Below are 21,305 nucleotides of genomic sequence, written 5' to 3'. Positions count from 1 at the left end.
CGATTTACAGTGTAAACTAATCATCATAATATTATATTCATTCTGTGTTAAATGAATATTTTTGTTTAAAACAATTATTTATAAACAACTTGATATTAAGCAAAATTTGTCAACGTGGCATTTTATTTTATAACCTTATACATGTACACGTAGATTAAAATAATTTAAGTAAACACATAAAACAACAAAGCGAACTACTGTTACTGAATTTTAGGAAATAATAATTATCAACAAAAAAAGGTTTGCATTTAAGAAGTAATAGCTGTTAAGACATTTTGTATATTAAAATTAATTATACTTTCAATATGCGTTTACAAAATTATAATCTTATATCACAAAGTGTTTGAAATCTATATTTTTATTTTTTTCTTTACATTCGCTCATTTTTACAGGTCCGTTTGTCATTAAATGTTTCACCAAAAAGCGGTTTTAACCATTGGAGTAAAATTTAATTACAGATTTTTATAATCTTTATTCCATAAAATATTGGGTTCCAGGCAATTCGTGGATGAGGTAACTATTAATTATTGGAACCTCAAAGTCATTAGGAAACGATATCATAAGTAATCTAATAATAAAAAAAAGTTGCAGTCTACTCTTAAAGTCTTACGGCTAAATTTATAAAACATGGAACATGCTTTAGCCCTCTGGCTCTTGAATAGTGATTATTTCTGATCTACAATTTCTTTGCAATCTATGACGATAGGATAGTCTTAAATACATGTTTTGGCCAAAACGATGGCATGACGACGATTCGTTATTATTTCGAAAATTTTATAGTAACAGTTATTTACCCGTGACTCAGACACAAAAGGCTAAGTTTAGATTCGCTTTCAAAATTAAAATCGAGAGCAATATAGTTCTATTCCCTTAATATACGGCTTGGAAGCTCATTAAAGCTGTTTGCCTGAGAGTGGAAAGGTTCATAAATAGTAGTCGTAGAACGACAATTTTAAACAAGAACGTGCCAACTAATTTTCTCAAGTATTTCTAGACAATTTTTTCTACAGTTTATTAATTTATCGATAAATGATATATCATTAAATTGTCTTCTGGTACAAAAAACAATCGACGCTCATATTATTGACAAATAGTTTCGGCATGTGTTAATATAATACAAATTTTAATCGAATTTCTGAACACAACGTTCTTCACTCATAGTTTTTTTTTTATTGAATATTGGTGTTGTGTTATAGTTTTTGGACGCTACGATAATGCATACGCAAACTTTGATTTCAACATTGTTTTGGATTGCAGTGTTTGGTTTTACAAGCATTGTGTCGGATGACTTACAAAGATCGGAACTCGTTAACAAATTAAACATGTTGGTTCATCATTCGGGATGGCGGTTTATGGAAGACGTTAAAATCATAAAACTTATAAATCACTGCACAATAACAACGGACCCTATGTCCGAAATACTAGGAGCCGTATGGGAGAACCGGAAACCGGTCGACGAATCCAACGTCCTGGAAAGATATACGGAGATCTGGACTGTGCTCAGATGTAAGTACGCGGAGGTTATTATCAAGTACAAGATATTCTTACAACATTTAATACGGGTTTGTCGAAATGAAAAAAAAAAGATAAGTCGTCAAACGACCAACAGTTCCCTTCAAAGATATTACCATTGTTTTGATTCGGTGCTGACCAAACTCGAAAACGTGTCGCCGAGTCTCAGAAACCTGACGGACGCGATGGACTTGATTAACTCGCTAGATCCGCAATTCAAACCTAGGCAAAGTATAAATGTCGCTTATGATAAATTGGCCGAGTTTACTAAAACTATACGGCGAGATACGGTTTCTAAATTGAATCGACAAGGTATCCACGATAATTTAGTCGATCTCGAACTAAGATCTATTTCCGAACATATTAGAGAAGTGTTTCAGAATTACGTAAAGACGTTCGTCGCCCGTTATTGCGTCATGCCGTTACACAAAGAATGGACAGCCGAGAATTTAATTAGGGACTATGAGTACAAAAAGATAATCCAGAGGATACCGGAGCAGGCGACTCTGTTGGAATATGTAATGAACGAAGTCGATTGGTACGCTAATGATATCATAGGCAGTTGGTTCATCAATTTGGGATTTGCATACGACGGCACGGGAAATGTTACTATCGTAAATAATTCAAGTACGATTAGCGACGTGGCACCCATTGACAGTGTAGATTAACTCAACATAATATTGTATTCATTCCATTATCTTAATTGCATATTTCTGTTATTATAACACAGTTATTTATTTACAACTTGATATCAAGCAAAATTTGTCAACGTGGCATTTTATTTTATAACCTTATACATGTTACACGTAGATTAAAATAATTTAAGTAAACACATAAAACAATAAGGCGAACTGCTGTTACTGAATTTTAGGAAATAATAATTATCAACATAAAAAAGGTTTGCATTTAAGAAGTAATCGCTGTTAAGACATTTTGTATATTAAAATTAATTATACTGTCAATATGCGTTTACAAAATTATAATCTTATACTACAAAGTGTTTAAAATCTATATTTTTAAATTTATAATTAATTTAATTTTTTACTTTGCATTCGCACATTTTTACAGGTCCGTTAGTCATTCAATGTTTCATCGAAAAGCGGCATTAACCTTGGAGTAAAATTTAATTACAAATTTTTTATAACCTTTAGTCCATAGAATATTGGGTTCCAGGCAATTCGTGTATGAGGACAGGAGGGATAAAATTAATATAAAAATTTGTTTTTATTTAGGTAACTATTAATTATTGGAACCTCAAAGTCATTAGGAAACGTTATCATAAGTAAGCTAATAATAGAAAAAAGTTACAGTCTACTCTTAAAGTCTTACGTCTAAATTTATAAAACATGGAACATGCTTTAGCCCTCTGGCTCGTGAATAGTGATTATTTCTGATCTATAATTTCTTTGCAATCTATGACGATAGGATAGTCTTAAATACATGTTTTGGCCAAAACGATGGCATGACGACGATTTGTTAATTTTTTCGATAAATTTTATAGTAACAGTTATTTACCCGTGACTCAGACACGAAAGGCGAAGTTTAGATTCGCTTTCAAAATTAAAATCGAGAGCTATACAGTTCTATTTCCTTAATATACGGCTTGGGGGCTCATTAAAGTTGTTTGCCTGAGAGTGGAAAGGTTCATAAATAGTAGTCGTAGAACGACAATTTTAAACGGGAACGTGCCAACTAATTTTCTCTAAGTATTTCTAGACAATTTTTTCTACAGTTTAATAATTTATCGATAAATGATATATCATTAAATTGTCTTCCGGTAGAAAACTATTGCAAATCAAGTTTTCAGTATCAAGTTATTCAAGCGAAACGTTTAATCCAAGCTTATATGATTAACATCTTAAAAAACAAATCGTTTACACTACAAAAATAAAAAACTAAGAAATAATTAATTATTACTACACTTATAACAGTCTAAATTTGCTGGCAACGCTCTTATATTCTACTAAACCTACAATCATAAAAAATCTTAGAATATATTTTATGCTAAAAAAAAGTATAAATTTGTCAGTCAATATCTAGTGAAACCACACCTAACACATGATAATAAATATGTTTAATGTTTGCTGTAAGACAAACGTAAATTGACTTTTCGCCAATAACTTTAAGGCGGAGCGCATGAGGTTGACGTACGTCAATCATGGCCTCGACGTCATATTATTGACAAATAGTTTCGGCATGTGTTTCAACAAAACTTTAATACAATAAAATTTTAATCGAATTTCTGAACACAACGTTCTTCACTTCTAGTTTTTTTTTTATTGAATATTGGTGTTGTGTTATAGTTTTTGGACGCTACGATAATGCATACGCAAACTTTGATTTCAACATTGTTTTGGATTGCAGTGTTTGGTTTTACAAGCATTGTGTCGGATGACTTACAAAGATCGGAACTCGTTGATAAATTAAACATGTTGGTTCATCATTCGGGATGGCGGTTTATGGAAGACGTTAAAATCATAAAACTTATAAATCACCGCTTAATAACAACGGACCCTATGTCCGAAATACTAGGAGCCGTATGGGCGAACCGGAAACCGGTCGACGAATCCAACGTCCTGGAAAGATACACGGAGATCTGGACTGTGCTCAGATGTAAGTACGCGGAGGTTATTATCAAGTACAAGATATTCTTACAACATTTAATACGGGTTTGTCGAAATGAAAAAAAAAAGATAAGTCGTCAAACGACCAACAGTTCCCTTCAAAGATATTACCATTGTTTTGATTCGGTGCTGACCAAACTCGAAAACGTGTCGCCGAGTCTCAGAAACCTGACGGACGCGATGGACTTGATTAACTCGCTAGATCCGCAATTCAAACCTAGGCAAAGCATAAATGTCGCTTATGATAATTTGGCCGAGTTTACTAAAACTATACGGCGAGATACGGTGTCTAAATTGAATCGACAAGGTATCCACGAGAATTTAGTCGATCTCGAACTAAGATCCATTACCGAACATATTAGAGAAGTGTTTCACAATAGTGTAAATACGTTCGTCGCTCGTTATTGTGTCATGCCGTTACACAAAGAATGGACAGCCGATAATTTAAATAGGGACTATGAGTACAAAAAGATAATCCAGAGGCTACCGCAGCAGGCGACTTTGTTGGAATATGTAATGAACGAAGTCGATTGGTATGCTGGTGACATCTTAGGCAGTTGGTTCATCAATTTGGGCTTTGCATACGACGACATGAGAAATGTTACTATCGTAAATAATTCAAGTACGATTAGCGACGTGGCACCGATTGACAGTGTAGATTAACTCAACATAATATAGTATTCATTCATCTTAAGTGTATAGTTTTGTTTAATTGATAACAACTTGATATTAATCAAAACGTGTCAACGTGGTATTTTATTGTACATTCTTATACATGTACATGTAGATTAAAATAATTTAAGTAAACACAAAAAACACTTTAAGAAAACCGTTGTTACAGAATTTTGGGAAATAATAATTATAAACATGATAGATTTTTGCTTTTCTGAAATAATATCTGAAAATATGTATTTAAAAACCAACAAATAACACATTTTGTCAATAAACGTTTTATAGCTAAATTTTTACCTCGCATTAGCTCCTTATTACAGGTCTGTTAGTTATTAAATGTTTCATCGAAAAGTGTCTACAATCCTAATATTTTTTACTTAGAACTAGATTTATTTCTATTTAATAGAACCTCAAAGTTATTTGGAATCGTTGATCATTAGGAAGGTAATAATAGAAAAAATGTCTATATCATTTAGATATTCACATTTTTTTATATTTTTTTATGAATGAAATATCTTCAAAATTAGAGAATTACTTATACAGTTAAAAGTTAAAATGCCCAAGACGTATAAGTCTTCCTTACAATTATTCTTGTTGCCATACTGTGGACGATCCCTCAGAATTTGTTTTATATCATGCTATTATCTGTACTACTATATTATGGAGTTCAAGATATCTTGAAAGGAAAATTTTTAGAGGTTACTACAGTCGATGACATTGATTTTGCAGTTTCAACTCTAATAGTATATTGTAATTACAGTGTACACTGTAATTATTACTACATTAAAATACAGAAGCAAAATAATTTATTTGTTCATGAATGATGTTGTTTGTACCATTATCTATACCTCTCCTATGTTCAATGCACATTTATGTCTTATCTGATTCATGAGTTAACAGTTAGGTCTACAGTGTTTTCGATTACCCAGAAAATAGTTTTCTGTGTATAATATTAATATTATCGCTACACGGCATATTAGATTAGGTATAATTAGGTTAGGTTAGATTTGGTGGAATCCTATAAAGACTACTTTTTAGATAAACAAATATGTTACTCTAGATAAATACAAATAATACAAAAAAGGAAATAATAAATTCGTATCACAATTTGTTATGTCTATATTTGCTGGGGACATTTGTTTCCTTACTAAACTTATAATAATACAATTTTTTTATAGAAATGTTAAGCTAGCAAAATGTATAAATCTTTCAAATAATATAACATTTTCGGATCGCTTGCAAATTTGTCGGTGAAAACCGCACCAAACACCTGCTCATAAATATATTCAATATTTTCTGTCTTGAACAGGTAAACTATACTTTTTCCCTTAAATAACGTCAACAGTGTAATGCATAATGTTTGGAACGTTGAGTGTAAATCATGAATTCGACACGAATATTATTGGCAAATAGTTTTGGTGTGTGTTTAAACACCAAATTAATTAAATTAATGCAAATTTCGAACACAGTGATCATCAGTTAAAGTTTTTGATCGTAAAGTGATAAATTGTGTGTGGTTTTTTGGACGCTCCGATAATGCATTCGCAAACGTTGGTTTCAATACTAGTTTGGATTGCTGTATTTGGTTTTACTCGAGTTGTATCGGAAGAATTACCACTATCGGAACTCGTTGATAAATTAAACATGTTGGTTCGTCATTCGGGATGGCGGTTTATGGAAGACGTTAAAATCAAAAAACATATAAATTATAACTTAATAATCACGGATCCAATGTTCGAAATACTCGGAGACCTTGCATTGAACCGGAAACCGGTCGATGAGTCCAACTTTCAGAAAAGATACAAGGAGATCTGGACTGTGCTCAGGTGTAAGTACGCAGAGGTTATTATCAAGTACAGGATTTTCTTACAACATTTCATTCGGATTTGCCGAAATGAAAAAATAAAAGAAGATGGTAAAACGACCGACGTTACCCTTCAAAGATATTATCATTGTTTTGATTCGGTTCTGACCAAACTCCAAAACCTGTCGCCGAGTCTCAGAAACCTGGCAGACGCGTTGGACTTGATTAACTCGCTAGATCAGCCACCGAAACCTAAGCAAAGTATAAGCGCTGCTTTAGATAAATTGGCCGAGTTTACTAAAGATTTTCCGCCAAATACGGTGTCAAAATTATCCCAACAAGGTATCGACGAGAAATCAGTTGATCTCGAAATGAAAGCTATAAGCGAATTTTTTTATGAAGTATTTAACAGGCACATAAATTCGTTTGTCGCCTCTAGCTGCATCATTCCGTTGCACAGAGAATGGACAGCAGAGAATTTAACCAGAGATTATAAGTACAAAAAGGTAATCCAGAGGATACCACAGCAGGCGACTATGTTGGAATATGTAATGAACGAAGTCGATTGGTACGCTGGTGACATCTTTGGCAGTTGGTTCATCAATTTGGGCTTTGCATACGACGACACGGGAAAGGTCACGATCAGGAATAATTAAAATAGACTAAGCACCGAATTAACGATTTACAGTGTAAATTAATCAACATAATATTGTATTTGTTCCGTCTTAAGTGAATATTTCTGTTTAAAACAATTATATATTAACAACTTGATATCAAGCAAAATTTGTCTACGTAGCATTTTGTTTTATGACCTTAAACATGTACACGTATATTAAAATAACTTTTGTAACCTAAAATAAGGAAATATGTATTTTCAAATCAATAAATAACAGTGTCGATAACCGTTTATAAAATTATGTTATTATACTACCTAGTACGTTCATTATTTATTAACAACTTGTTATCAAGCAAAATTTGACAACGTGGCATTTTATTGCACAATCTTATACATAAACGCGTAGATTGAAATATTTTAAGTAAATACATTAAATTAATAATTATAAACATAAGTGTTTTACATATCTGAAATAACAGCTGTTAAGAAAATATGCATGTTAATATTAATAATACTCTTTAATGTTTCGAAAATTATAATCTTATACTACCATTTACGTTTAAAGCCAATTACCTTGCATTCACTCCTTATTACAGGTCTGTTAGTCATTAAAAGTTTCACCGAAAATCGACTACAACTATTTTTATAAACTTCAGTCCATAGTAAATTGGATTCAAAGCAATTCGCGGATGAAGATAGGAGTGATACAATTAATATACAGTTATGTTTTTATTTAGGTTCCTCTTAGTTATTACACCTTTAAAGTCATTAGTAAAACGTTAATCATATGTAAGCTAATAATAGTAAAAAATGTCTGTTTCATTTAGTTATTAAAATTTTTTATACTTCTCTGTGAATGAAATATCTTTGAAATTAGCGAATGACCCGTATAGTTAAAAATTAAAATTGCCAAGACGTATAAGTCTGCTTTACAATTACTGTTTTTACAATACAGTTGACGGTCACTCCGATTTTGGAGGCTATTAATTATTGTTCTAGTATGTGAAATAGAAGATATCTTCAAAGAAGATTTTTTAGAGATAACTATAGTCGATGACATTGATTTTGCCGTTGCAGCTCTACTAGTATATTGTAGTAATAACAGTCTTGACTGTATTTACTACTACATTATAATTACAGAAGCGGAACAATTTGTTTATACACGAAGACAGGCTGTGCAGAATGTTGTTTGTACCATTGTCTATACCTCTACTATGTTCAATGCACATTTTTGTCTTATCTAATTCATGAGTTCCAGTGAGGTCTACAGTGTTTTCGCTTGCCCAGAAAATAGAATAATGCGTATAATATTAATATTATTACTACACGGCAAATTATATTAGGTATAATTTGGTTAGATTAGGTTAGATTTGGTCAAAGACTATACGACTATGATGATTAAACAGGAAAATAAATGCGTTTGTCTCCGGTAATTGCATCATGTTATTATAATACCTAGTAAGTATTTTGTACTACACAACCGTATACATGTACACGTAGCTTAGAGGAATTTCAGTTAGCACATAAAAAAGTTTTGCATTTCTACAATAATAGCTGTTGAGAAAAAAATGCATGGTAAATTTAATAAATAACATATACCGTCAATTAACGTTCATAGCTACATTTTTACCTCGCATTAGCTCTTTATTACAGGTGTATTATTCAGTAAAAGTTTTATATAAGTTTTTATATTCGTAAGTCGATAGAAAATTGTGTTCGAATGTAACACGAAGGTAAACTATATTTTTTTCCTTAAATAACGTTAACGGTGCCACACAACGTGTTTAGGACGTTAGGTGAAAATCGACAAGTCGACACGAATATAATTGGCAAATAGTTTCGGCACGTGTTCAAACAAAAATGAATATAAAAAAATACTGTAATCAGCTTTTCGAATCTTGTATTTAAGTTTTTTTATCGAATACTGCTAATGTGTGTTGTTTTTTAGACGCTACGATGATGCATTTGCAAACGTTGGTTTGGGTTACTGTATTTGGTTTTACAAGCATTGTGTCGGAAGAATTACCACTATCGGAACTCGTTGATAAATTAAACATGTTGGTGCGTCATTCGGGATGGCGGTTTATGGAAGACGTTAAACTCATTGAACTTATAAATAATAACTATGTAGCCACGGATCCGATGTCCGAAATACTCGGAGCCATATGGTCGAACCGGAATCCGGTCGACGAATCCAACGTCCTGGAGAGATACAACGAGATCTGGACTGTGCTCAGGTGTAAGTATGCGGAGGTTCTTATTAAGTACAGGATATTCTTACAACATTTAATACGGGTTTGCCGAACTGAAAAAACAAAGGTAGATAGTATAACGACCGACATCTCACTTCAAAGATATTACCAATGTTTTGATTGGGTGCTGACCAAAATCAAAAACATATCGCCGAGGATCACAAACCTGAAGGACGCGATGGACTTGATTAAATCCATATATCAGCCATGGAAACCTAATAAAAGTATATTGGCCGCTTTCGAAAAATTGGCCCAGTTTACTAGTAATTTCTGGTCTAATACGAAGTCTAAATTGGACCAACAAGGTATCGACGAGGATTCAGTTGATCTCGCAATAAAATCTATAAGCGATAATTTTAAAGATGTATTTAACAAACACATAAATAAGTTTGTCAAACGTCATTGCGTCATGCCGTTACACAAAGAATGGACAGCAGAGAATATAATCAGAGATTATGAGTACAAAAAAATAATCCACAGGATACCGGAAGAGGCGACTTTATTGGAATTTATAAGCAACGAAGTTGATTGGTACGCTGATGATATCTTCGGCAGTTGGTTTATCAATTTGGGCTTTGCATACGACGACGACACGGGAGGAAATGTCACGATCAGGAATATTTAAAATATATTTAGCATTGAATTAACGATTTACAGTGTAAATTAATCATGTTTATTTGTTCCGTCTTAAGTGAATATTCTTGTTTAAAACAATTATATATTAACAACTTGATATCAAGTAAAATATGTCAACGTGGCATTTTATTTTATAAACTTATACATGTACACGTAGATTAAAATAATTTAAGTAAACACAAAAAACACAAAGAAAAATTTCCGTTACAGAATTTTGGGAAACAATAATTATAAGCATAAAAAAGTTTTGCATTTCTAAAATAAAAGCCGTTAGGAAAATATGTATGTTAAAATTATGTATACTGTTAATAATCGTTTATAAAATTATATCCTTATTCTACCAAGTACGTTCGTATCTAAATTTTTACTTGTACTCTCTCCTAATTACGTGTCTGTTTGTCATTAAAAAAAGTTTCGTAGAAAAGCAGGTACAACCCTTGGAGAAAAAAGTAATTACAGATTTTTATAATATTTAGTCCATAGAAAATTGGATTCTTGGCAATTCGTGGATGAGTACAGAAGTGATTTAATTAATATAAACCATGTTCTTAAGGTACCTATTAATTAATGGAACCTCAAAGTCAAGCTGATAATACAAAAAAATTTCTATAGCATCAAGACAATCAATTGTTTTATATTATTTTGTGAATGACATATTTTCAAAGGAGAATTTTTAGTGTTTAGTATAGTCGATGACATTGATTTTGCTTATGTAACTTTGCTAGTATATTGTAATTACAGTCTTAACTGTAATTACTACTATATTATAATTATAGAAGCGAGACATATTATTTAAAATTGTTTGTCACCAATATAGGCTGTGAAGTATGTTTTTATCATTGTATAATATAATATTATTGCTACACGGCACATTAAAATTAGGTATAAGTCGGTTAGGTTAGGTTAAAATGGGTAGAATCTTGCAAAGACCACGTTTTTGATAAAAACATATTTCACTCTACAAAAATTAAAATAATTAAATTCGCATTACAGTTTTTACTGTCTGAATTTGCTGGGAACGCGCATTTGTTTCCTCACTAAACTCACTATCATAAAACATCTTGATATATACAGGGTGATTCAATTATCGTGAACCAGTCAATGTCTCACTGGGTTTAATTAATAGATAATTTTTTTTTTTTTACATCATGATTTCATACAATGTGATCTCAATTTCTCACAATTGTTTTTGTTTTTACTCTCCTCCCAATTTTTTTGATAGCAACTTTTGAAACTTAAATGGTATTGCATACATGTGATTAACTTTATAATTTGAGAATAGTGTACCTAAAATTTTGACCTGTCAATAACCAGCTTTGGATAATTATTTTTGAAGCTATTAAAGTTTTAAATTTTAGGTAGGAGGGAAGATGGAGTGAGTATTATCTGCGCCCATTTCCTAACCGCACTTCCCCTCCCATTCTTATTTTTTAAATCTTACAACTTTAAAAATAGTTGGTTGAAACCGGTTATCGTCCAGTCAAATATTTAAGTAAATTATTCTCAATTTAAAAAATTGATAAAATACTTGCATTACCATTTAAGTTATAAAAGTTCAAAAAAACTAAGTTAAGAAAGGAGTAAAAACAAAAACACTGTGAAAAAATGAGATCACATTGAATTAAAACAATATGGAAAAAAAAAATTGAATTATTAATTAAACCCAGTGAGATATTGACTGAGTCATGATAAAAGAATCACCGTGTATGTAAAGTTAGCAAAAATATAAAATTTTCAGTTCGCCTGCAAATTTTTCAGGCAATAGCTGGTTAATACAACACTAAACACTTGCTCATAAATATTCTCAATATTTGCTGTCTCGAACTAAATGTACGACGAAAGTAAACTATACTTTTTCCCTTAAAATACGTCAACGGTGTAACGAATGTGTGGTGTACACGAATATTATTGGCAAATAATTTCGGTGTGTGTTTAAACACCAACTTAATTAATTTAATGCAAATTTTGAGCACAGTGATCATCAGTTGAGGTTTTTCATCCCATAGTGATAAATTGTGTGTGATTTTTCGGACGCTACGATAATGCATTTGCAAACGTTAGTTCCACTACTAGTTTGGGTTAATGTATTTGGCTTTACTCCTGGAGTTGTATCGGAAGACATACAACTATCGGAACTCGTCAATAAATTAAACATGTTGGTTCATCATTCGGGATGGCGGTTTATGGAAGACGTTAAAATCAGGCGATATATAAATAATAAATATATAGTCACAGATCCGATGTCCGAAATACTCGAAGCCGTTTTGTCAAACCGGAATCCCGTCAATGAATCCAACGTCGCTGAAAGATACGATGAAATTTGGACTGTGCTCAGGTGTAAGTACGCGGAGGTACTTATTAAGTACAGGATATTCTTACAACATTTTATACGGATTTGCCGAAATGAAAAATCAAAGGTAAAAAGTAAAACGACCGATACTTCTCTTCAAAAATACTACCATTGTTTCGATTCAGTTCTGACCAAACTCCAAAACTTATCGCCGAGGTTAAAAAACCTGAGAGACGCGTTGGACTTGATTAAATTCATATTTCAGCCATTCTCACAAAGGAAAAGTTTAATGGTAGCTTACGATAAATTGGTCGAGTTTACTGAAACTTTCCCGCCAAAAACGATGTCGAAATTGTCCCAACAAGATATCGACGAAGATTCAGTTGATCTCGAATTAAAAGCTATAAGCGAATATTTTAGAGATGTATTTAACAAACACATAAATGCGTTTGTCGCCCGTTTTTGCGTCATGCCGTTGCACAAAGAATGGACAGCAGAGAATTTATTCAGAGATTACCAGTACAAAAAGATAATCCAGAGGATACCGGAACAGGCGACTTTATTGGAATATGTAATGAACGAGGTCGATTGGTACGCTGATGATATCTTAGGCAGTTGGTTCATCAATTTGGGCTTTGCATACGACGACACGGGAAATGTCATAATCGTGAATAATTAAAATACAATAATCACCGATGTAACGGTTTACAGTGTAAATTAATAACCTTGTGTATTTCTGACTTATTTAGATAGTTTTGTTTAAAATAAGCAAAACGTGTCAACGTGGCATTTTTATTTTACAACCTTATACATGTACACGTAGATTAAAATAATTAAAATAAACTCATAAAACACTAAGGAAAATTGGAGTTACAGAATTTTTGGGAATAGAAAAACGTTTTCCTTTTCTAAAATAACAGCTTATAAGAAAATATGTATATCAAAATTAATTATACTGTCAATAATCGTTTATAAAATTATATCCTTCCTCTACTAAGTTCGTTCGTATCTAAATTGTTACTTGTACTTGATCCTAATTACATGTCCGTTTGTCATTTAAAAAGTTTCGACGAAAAGCAGGTACAATCCTTGTAGAAAAAAGTAATTACAGATTTTTGTAATATTTATTCCATATAAAATTGGGTTCTAGGCAATTTGTGGATGAGGACAGGAGTGATTAAATTAATATAAATTATGTTCTTATTTAGGTACCTTTTAATTAATGGAAACTCAAAGTCAAACTAATAACACAAAAAAATGTCTATAGCATCAAGAAGATAATCAATTTTTTTATATTATTTTGTGGATGAAATATCTTCAAAGGAGAATTTTTAGAGGTTACTATAGTCAATGACATTGATTTTGCTGTTGTAACTCTACTAGTATATTGTAGTTACAGTCTTTTCTGTAATTACTATTACATTATAATTACAGAAGCGAGACAATTTATTTGTCCACCAAAACAAGCTGTGAAGTGTGTTAGTAAAATTGTATAATATAATATTATTACTACACGGCACATTATATTAGGTATAAGTAGATTAGGTAAGGTTAGACTGATTGTGAGTAGAATCCTGCAAAGACCACGTTTTTGATAAAAAAATCCTTTACTCTACAAAAATAAAAATAATAAAATTCATATCATAGTTTTTAGTGTCTGAATTTGCTGGCAACGCATTTGTTTCCTTACTAAACTCACTATCACAAAACATCTTAATATATAATATGTTAAGCTAGCATCTTTGAAAAACTATAAAAATTTCGGTTTGACTTCAAATTTGTTAGTCAATACCTGTTTAAAAAAACCCATCATAAATATGTTCAATATTTGTTGTCTTGGACTAAATTTAAGACAAAGTTAAACCCTATTTTTCTCTTAACCTTCATGCGCTCGCGCGGACGGCAATTTGGCCGTCCTTATAAAATTTCGCAAATATTATTGTCCAAAGTGCCAAGGAAGCGGTAAGAAGGGTATGTATTCTCTAGTTATACATCTCTCCGATAGAATATGATCGAATTTGGTCAAACCAGTCCACCCCATCATTTCAGTATAGCCACAAACTCAGTAGTGTCAGTATGAGAGCCAACTTGCCGTCCACGCGAGCGAAAACGAGAATTTTCGCCTTTATTTTTTATACTTACGATCTGGATTTATATTATGAAAAATTAAGCATATAGGAAAGGCAAGTGTCAATAGAAATTACAAGAACCTTTTACCACTCCCTCGGTGCCGTCCATGCGAGCGGATGAAGGATATTTCTATTATTTTTTAAATAAACATTTTTGGTCAACATTTTTTATGTTCCAATATTGTGTTAGAGGTAACTGACTCTAAATATTTCGAAACATCCACCTTAAATAAAGAATAACTCACGAAAATGATAAAAAAATAAGGACGGCCAAATTGCCGTCTTTGCGAGCGGCAGTATAACTTTAGGAGGCGCGAGCGCATGAAGGTTAAAGTACGTCAACGGTGTAACGAATGTGTGGTGTACACGAACGTTATTGTTTCAGCATTTGTTTAAACAAAAAAATTGAAGAAAATAAAGACTGTAGTCAAATTTTGAAATTTTGTATCTTTAGTAAAGTTTTTTTTTATCGAATAGTGCTATTGTGTGTTGTTTTTTTTAGACACTACGACAATGCATTCGCGAAAATTAGTTCCACTACTAATCTGGGTTCTTGTATTAGGTTTTACATGCGTAGAACCGGAAGACATACAACTATTGGAACTCGTTAATAATTTAAACATGTTGGTTCATCATTCGGGATGGCGGTTTATGAAAGACGTTAAAATTATAAAAACTACTAATAACTGCAGAGCAATCACGGATCCGATGTCCGAAATACTCGGAGACATATGGTCGAACCGGAATCCAGTCAACGAATACAACGTCATGGAAAGATATAAGAAGATCTGGACTGTGCTCAGATGTAAGTACGCGGAGGTTATTATCAAGTACAAGATATTCTTACAACATTTAATACGGGTTTGTCGAAATGAAAAAAAAAAGGTAGATAATAAAACGACCGATTTCTCACTTCAAAGATATTACCATTGTTTTGATTCGGTGCTGACCAAACTCGAAAACGTGTCGCCGAGTCTCAGAAACCTGACGGACGCGATGGACTTGATTAACTCGCTAGATCCGCAATTCAAACCTAGGCAAAGTATAAATGTCGCTTATGATAATTTGGCCGAGTTTACTAAGACTTTCCCGCTAAATACGGTGTCGAAATTGTCCCAACAAGGAATTGACGAGGATTCAGTTGATTTCGAAATGAATACTATAATCGTATATTTTAGAGATGTATTTAACAGTAACATAAATGGGTTTGTCACCCGTCATTGCGTCATGCCGTTACACAAAGAATGGACAGCAGAGAATTTAATCAGAGATTACCAGTACAAAATGATAATCCAGAGGATACCGGAAGAGGCGACTTTATTGGAATATGTAATGAACGAGGTCGATTGGTACGCTGATGATATCTTAGGCAGTTGGTTTATCAATTTGGGCTTTGCATACGACGACACGGGAAATGTCATAATCGTGAATAATTAAAATATAACAATTACCGAAGTAATGATTTACAGTGTAAATTAATAATATTGTGTATTTCTGGCTTATTTAGATAGTTTTGTTTAAAACATTATATATGATAGCAACTTGATATCAGGTAAAATGTGTGAACGTGGCATACTATGTTATAACCTTATACATGTACAAGTAGATTAAAATAATTTAAGTAAACACGAAAAACTCTTACAAAGGTATACACAAATAAAATCTGTATTTTAAAAACAATAAATACAAGTTTATTTGCAATACAATTAATAATTTTTTTTTTTTATTGATAAAATAATAACTGTTTATTTATATGTTACTAATACATGTAATAGAAGAAATCTTTAGTAAAAAATTCTTAAAGGTAACCATAGTTATTGACATTGATTTTGACGATGCAACTCTAGTAGAATATTGTTACTACAATGTACACTGTAGTTACTACTACATTACAATTACTGGAGCTAGAAAAATAATTTGACCACGAAGTCAGGCTCTGTAGAAAGTTGTTCGAACGATTGTCTATAACTTGTAAACTGACTGGCTACCAAATATTGCCGTACGATCAATTGTCAACACCTGTTAACAGTCTACAGAGTTTCCACTTGCATAGAGACTATTGTAATGTGTATTATATGGCTTGAATTATTAAGCCACAGTATACAGGGTAGTCATTATAGCGTGAACAACTTAATATTTTATAGGGTATGATAAGATATGTTTTTTTTGGCATAGTGTTTTTATATAATGTAATTGCAGTTTTCCACAAAGATTTATGTTCCTATCCCTTTTTAAATACGTTTTTGGATAGTAACTTATAATGTTAAACGGTAACGTATAATATAGTTAAATAAATAATTAGTTAATGAGGTGGTTAGGAAAATGAAAATTTGTGGAAAAGTGAGAATACATATTATTTAAAAACATTATTTAAACCCAATGAGATATTGAGTGATTCTTGATAAAATGATGAGGTTTTGTATAGTAAGGTTAGGCCGAATTAGATTGGGTCGAGTTCTATAAAAATGGGAAATAATAAAATCTTATCACAATTATTCAGTGTCTAAATTTGCTAGAAACGCTTACGTTTTCTTGCTAAATGCGGGACCATAAAACACCTTGATATAATATCTGTTCGCCGGCAAATTTGACAGCCAACATCTGGCGTGAACAATATCAAACAGGTAAATTAAAAACTTCTCCCTCCGAATATTGTCATAAGTGTAACGCTTCATGCTTGAAACGTAGCCTGCAATTAAAAAGCTCAACCCAAATATGACCGCCAATAATTTCGGCAAGTTAAAATAATTAAACAACAATTTTTCATCAAATTTTCGTACACTGTGTTCTTTAGTTAAATTTTTTTTTATCGAATAGCGCTGCTGTTGTTTTTGTTTTGGACGCTATGCATTCGCTAATGTTGTTTTCAATACCAGTTTGGGTAGCTGTGTTAGGGTTTACACGCGTCGTCGTGTCGGACGATATGAGCGATTTAGAAAAAACCGAACTAGCCGACAAATTAAACCGGTTGGTGCATCATTCGGGATGGCAGTTCATGGAAAACGTTCGAATCGTAAAAATGGCAAATTGCTTAACGGTTACGGATCCGATGTCTGAAATACTTGGCACCATCACATCCAACCGGAAACCGGTGGACGAATCCAACGTCATAGAAAGATACACGGAGATCTGGACCGTGCTCAGATGTAAGTACGTCGAGGTCATTTATTTGTACAGGAGTTTCTTACAACATTTCATACGGGTTTGCCGGAATGAAAAACAAAAAGAAAATAACAAAACGACCCAAAGGTCTCTACAGAAGTATTACGATTGTTTCGATGTGCTGCTGACCAAACTCCAAGACGTGTCGCCGGGATTCAGGACCCTGACGGACGCGTTGGTCTTGATCAACTCGCTAGATCCACAACGAAAACCCAAGCAAGGTGTAATGGTCGCCATGGAAACATTGGCCAAGTTTACTAAAACTTTACGGTCGGATACGCAGTTGAAATTGTCCCAACAAGGTAAGGACGAGAAGTTGGTCGATCTCGAAATAAAATCTATAAGCGAATATATTAACGGAGTATTCAACAGGAATATATATCCGTTTGTCAACCGTCATTGCATCATACCGTCACACAAAGAATGGACAGCAAAGAATTTGGACATAGATTGTGAGTGCAAAAAGAGCAGCCATATGATAGCGCAGGAAACGACTTTGTTGGAATATGTGGAAATCCAACTAGATTGTTTAGTCGATGCCATGCCACGCATTTGGTTCAACGATTTAGGCTTCACATACGACGACACGGGAAATGCAACAATTGTGAATAATTCAAGTGTCATTATCGACGTGGTACCGATTGAAAGTGGAGACTAATTCCACATAATATTGTTATTTCAGACTTGTGTAGATATTTTTGTTTAAACAATTATGCAATAAAAACTTGATAATAAACAAAATATTTCAACGTGGTATTCTAATTTACAACCTTATATAAGGTAATCTTTTTATCGCGAACCAATCAATATTTTACTGGGGTTTTAATTAATAATAAGTAAATTTTATTTTTCATAGTGAACTCGATATTCTAAAAAAAATTATATTCCTAGCCTCCTTTCAATCAAAATCCACGATGCTCGAGTAAAAGGTCTTATGTTCAAAACAACTAATTTTGGTAAAACTAAATTGAAACTTTGAATAAAAGTTTATAGAAATATATTCTTATTTAAATAACTTTTACAATAAACATAAAATGTGTAACTTGTTGTATAAAATACCTTTACACGAGAAAAATATTTTAAAAAAAACCATTCATCCCTTGTGATAGTTTCAACAACATTTTCGCAAATTTCGGACTTAGACCTTTTACCTGAACACTACAGAATTATTTTTAAATAAAATTATGAAACCCTAATGGTTCTAATGGTCTGTAATGTTTTACAAATAGTTAAACAACTTAAGGTGTTATTACTTTGTAAAAATTATTTATTTAACTTTTAATTTGATTTTGTGTTGTAACCCTACTGGTGTATTGTACTTACACTAACTACTAATACATAGTCACAGAAGCGAAATAGTTACATAGCCCATGTAGAAAGATTATCTCTGAGCAGTTGTCTAATCTGTTGTAGGTCTGTAAAGCTTAAAAAAATAAAAGATCTGTGGTTTGCCTACACATTGTCAGCCAATACCTAGTGTGAACAATTACGAAAACATGGTAATAAATAAGTGGGCAACTTGAACTGAATGCATCATGCTTGGGACTGCTATAGGACGTCATCCTTATAATATATTTGTAAAAAATTATATACGGACAGTGCTCGAAACTAATGAGTTACAACTCTATCTATCCAAAGTGTGAAAAAAAGATCAGAAGAGAAACATTTCAAGCACAATTTGATTTACAATATAATTATTAATTTTTTTTTAAGGGTAAAACCATATTGTGTATGATTATTTGTCGTATTGCATGTAAATCTAAAGGTCGACGCGAATATTATTGACAAATAGTTTCGGTGTGTGTTTAAACACAATATTAATTAAATTATTGCAAATTTGAAATTAAATTTTTGAGCACAGTAATTTCAGTTAAAGATTTTCATCGTACAGTGCTATATTGTGTGTGGTTTTTTTGGACGCTACGACAATGCATTCGCAAACGTTGATTTCAATACTAGTTTGGATGGCTGTAATTGGCTGTGCACGCGTTGTGTCGGAAGATTCACTAAGAACGGAACTAGCTAACAAATTAAACATGTTGGTGCGTCATTCGGGGTGGCGGTTCATGGAAAACGTTAGAATCGTTAGAACTATAAATACTTGCAAAACAACCATGGATCCGATGCTCGAAATACTGGAAGCCAATATGGTCGAACCGGAATCCGGTGGACGAATCCAACGTCTTTGATAGATACGAGGAGATTTGGACTGTGCTCAGGTGTAGGTACGCCGAGATCCTTATTAAATACAGGATTTTCTTGAGACATTTCGTGCGGGTATGCCGGCATGAAAAATATAAGACTAACAAAGATACTAACAGCGGCTATCAAAGATATTACGATTGTTTTGATTCGGTGTTGACCAAACTCCAACAAGCGTCGCCCAAGTTCAAAGCCCTGTCAGACGCGATGGTCTTGATTAACTCGATAGGTCCACATATGAGACCCAAGCAAAGTGTAATGATCGCCATGGAAAAACTGACCGAGTTTGCGGAAACATTACGGCCGACCACGTTGTTGAAATGGTCCCAGCACGACGAGTACTTTGTCAGTTCCGTATTAAGATCAATTGGCTTATTCATGGAGGATGTTTTTAACAAGAACGTAAATTGGTTCGTCAGCAGTTATTGCATCATATCGTTACACAGGGAATGGACAACGGAAAATTTATACGAAGATTATGAGTACAAAAAGAGCATCAAGAAGATACCGCAGGGAACGACTTTGTTGGAATATGTAGCAATCGAGCTAGACTCTTACGTTGATGATATTTTAGACAGTTGGTTCATCAATTTGGGGTTTGGATACGACGACACGGGAAATGTGACGATCGTGAATAATTAAAATATAATTAACACCGATGTAACGATTTACAGTGTTAATTAAATAACATAATAATGTATTCGTTTCGTCTTAAGTAAATATTTTCGTTTAAAACAATTATAATATATTATCAACCTGATATCAAACAAAATGTGTCGACGTGGAATTTTATTTTACTACCTCATACGTGTACACGTAGATCAAAATAATTTAAGTAACCCCAAAAAAAAAATGTAAAAAAAAAATGGCCGTCATAAAATAGTAATTATAAACCTCAAAACCAGGTGGCGTTTGACAACTACCGTTTAACAAAATTGTAATCGTTCCCTTTGTCGTTTTAGACTTGAGTATTTAAATTATTTTATTGGGCGATTATTCAAACTCCTATAAGGTGTCATTAATTTGATAAAGTGTTTTATTTCACATTTAACTTAATTTTATGTGTAACCCTACATGTATACTGTACCCACGCTGTAGATACTACTACATAGTAAGTCCTAATCTAAATTTCTAACTACAAAGCTTAACGTTGTATGTGCCCAATGAAGCAGTAATAGAGCAGCCAGGTTTTTTTCGACACGGATTAAGAGTTCAAAGTACTACCAATAAGATTTAAGATTATAACGTTTAAATTAGATAGCTTCGAAGGGTTGCGTTCTTTCCACAGACTTCTCGTTTAGTCGTTTTCCACTAAATGGAAATTGGCCTGAATGACCAACAAATTTACAGAAGACCCACGTATTAATATTGATAACAATTCAATTTTCTTCTTTTCTAGTGAAACT

The 21,305-nt window shown here is 32.7% G+C and overlaps 2 protein-coding genes across 9 annotated transcripts in view; one reads left to right on the top strand and one right to left on the bottom strand.

The window, feature by feature from the left end:
• Nucleotides 1-21,305, bottom strand: part of LOC126833197 (sphingomyelin phosphodiesterase) — a 79,266-nt gene that overhangs the window by 18,334 nt on the left and 39,627 nt on the right. The gene's annotated exons all lie outside the window — the stretch shown is intronic.
• On the top strand, nucleotides 404-5,052 carry LOC126833259 (uncharacterized). Of its 2 annotated transcripts, XM_050564493.1 has the most exons (3): nucleotides 404-513; nucleotides 1,197-1,824; nucleotides 4,444-5,052. In XM_050564493.1, the coding sequence occupies exons 2-3, from the start codon at nucleotides 1,215-1,217 to the stop codon at nucleotides 4,797-4,799; spliced, it is 966 nt and encodes a 321-aa protein (XP_050420450.1). In that variant the 5' UTR covers nucleotides 404-513; nucleotides 1,197-1,214; the 3' UTR covers nucleotides 4,800-5,052. The 2 variants fall into 2 exon arrangements, with proteins under 2 accessions (XP_050420450.1, XP_050420441.1); XM_050564484.1 differs by lacking the exon at nucleotides 404-513 and having other exon boundaries at nucleotides 1,168-1,824.

Source organism: Adelges cooleyi, unplaced genomic scaffold, assembly GCF_023614345.1.
Source record: "Adelges cooleyi isolate 19-005CV unplaced genomic scaffold, UGA_ACOO_1.1 ACOO_flye_CR_arks_rails_tigmint_CR_PRNA_1, whole genome shotgun sequence".
NCBI classification, from domain to species: domain Eukaryota; kingdom Metazoa; phylum Arthropoda; class Insecta; order Hemiptera; family Adelgidae; genus Adelges; species Adelges cooleyi.
The sequence above is the reverse complement of the archived record's forward strand: the minus strand, read 5'-3'. Positions and strand labels throughout refer to the sequence as shown.

What these genes read in the sequence shown, in the direction of transcription:
- LOC126833259 (XM_050564493.1), top strand. Translation starts at nt 1,215, where the DNA reads ATGCATACGCAAACTTTGATTTCAACATTGTTTTGGATTGCAGTGTTT. An exon ending in TTCTAAATTGAATCGACAAG is followed by an intron (nt 1,825 to 4,443) that starts GTATCCACGATA and finishes TGAATCGACAAG; the next exon opens with GTATCCACGAGAATTTAGTC.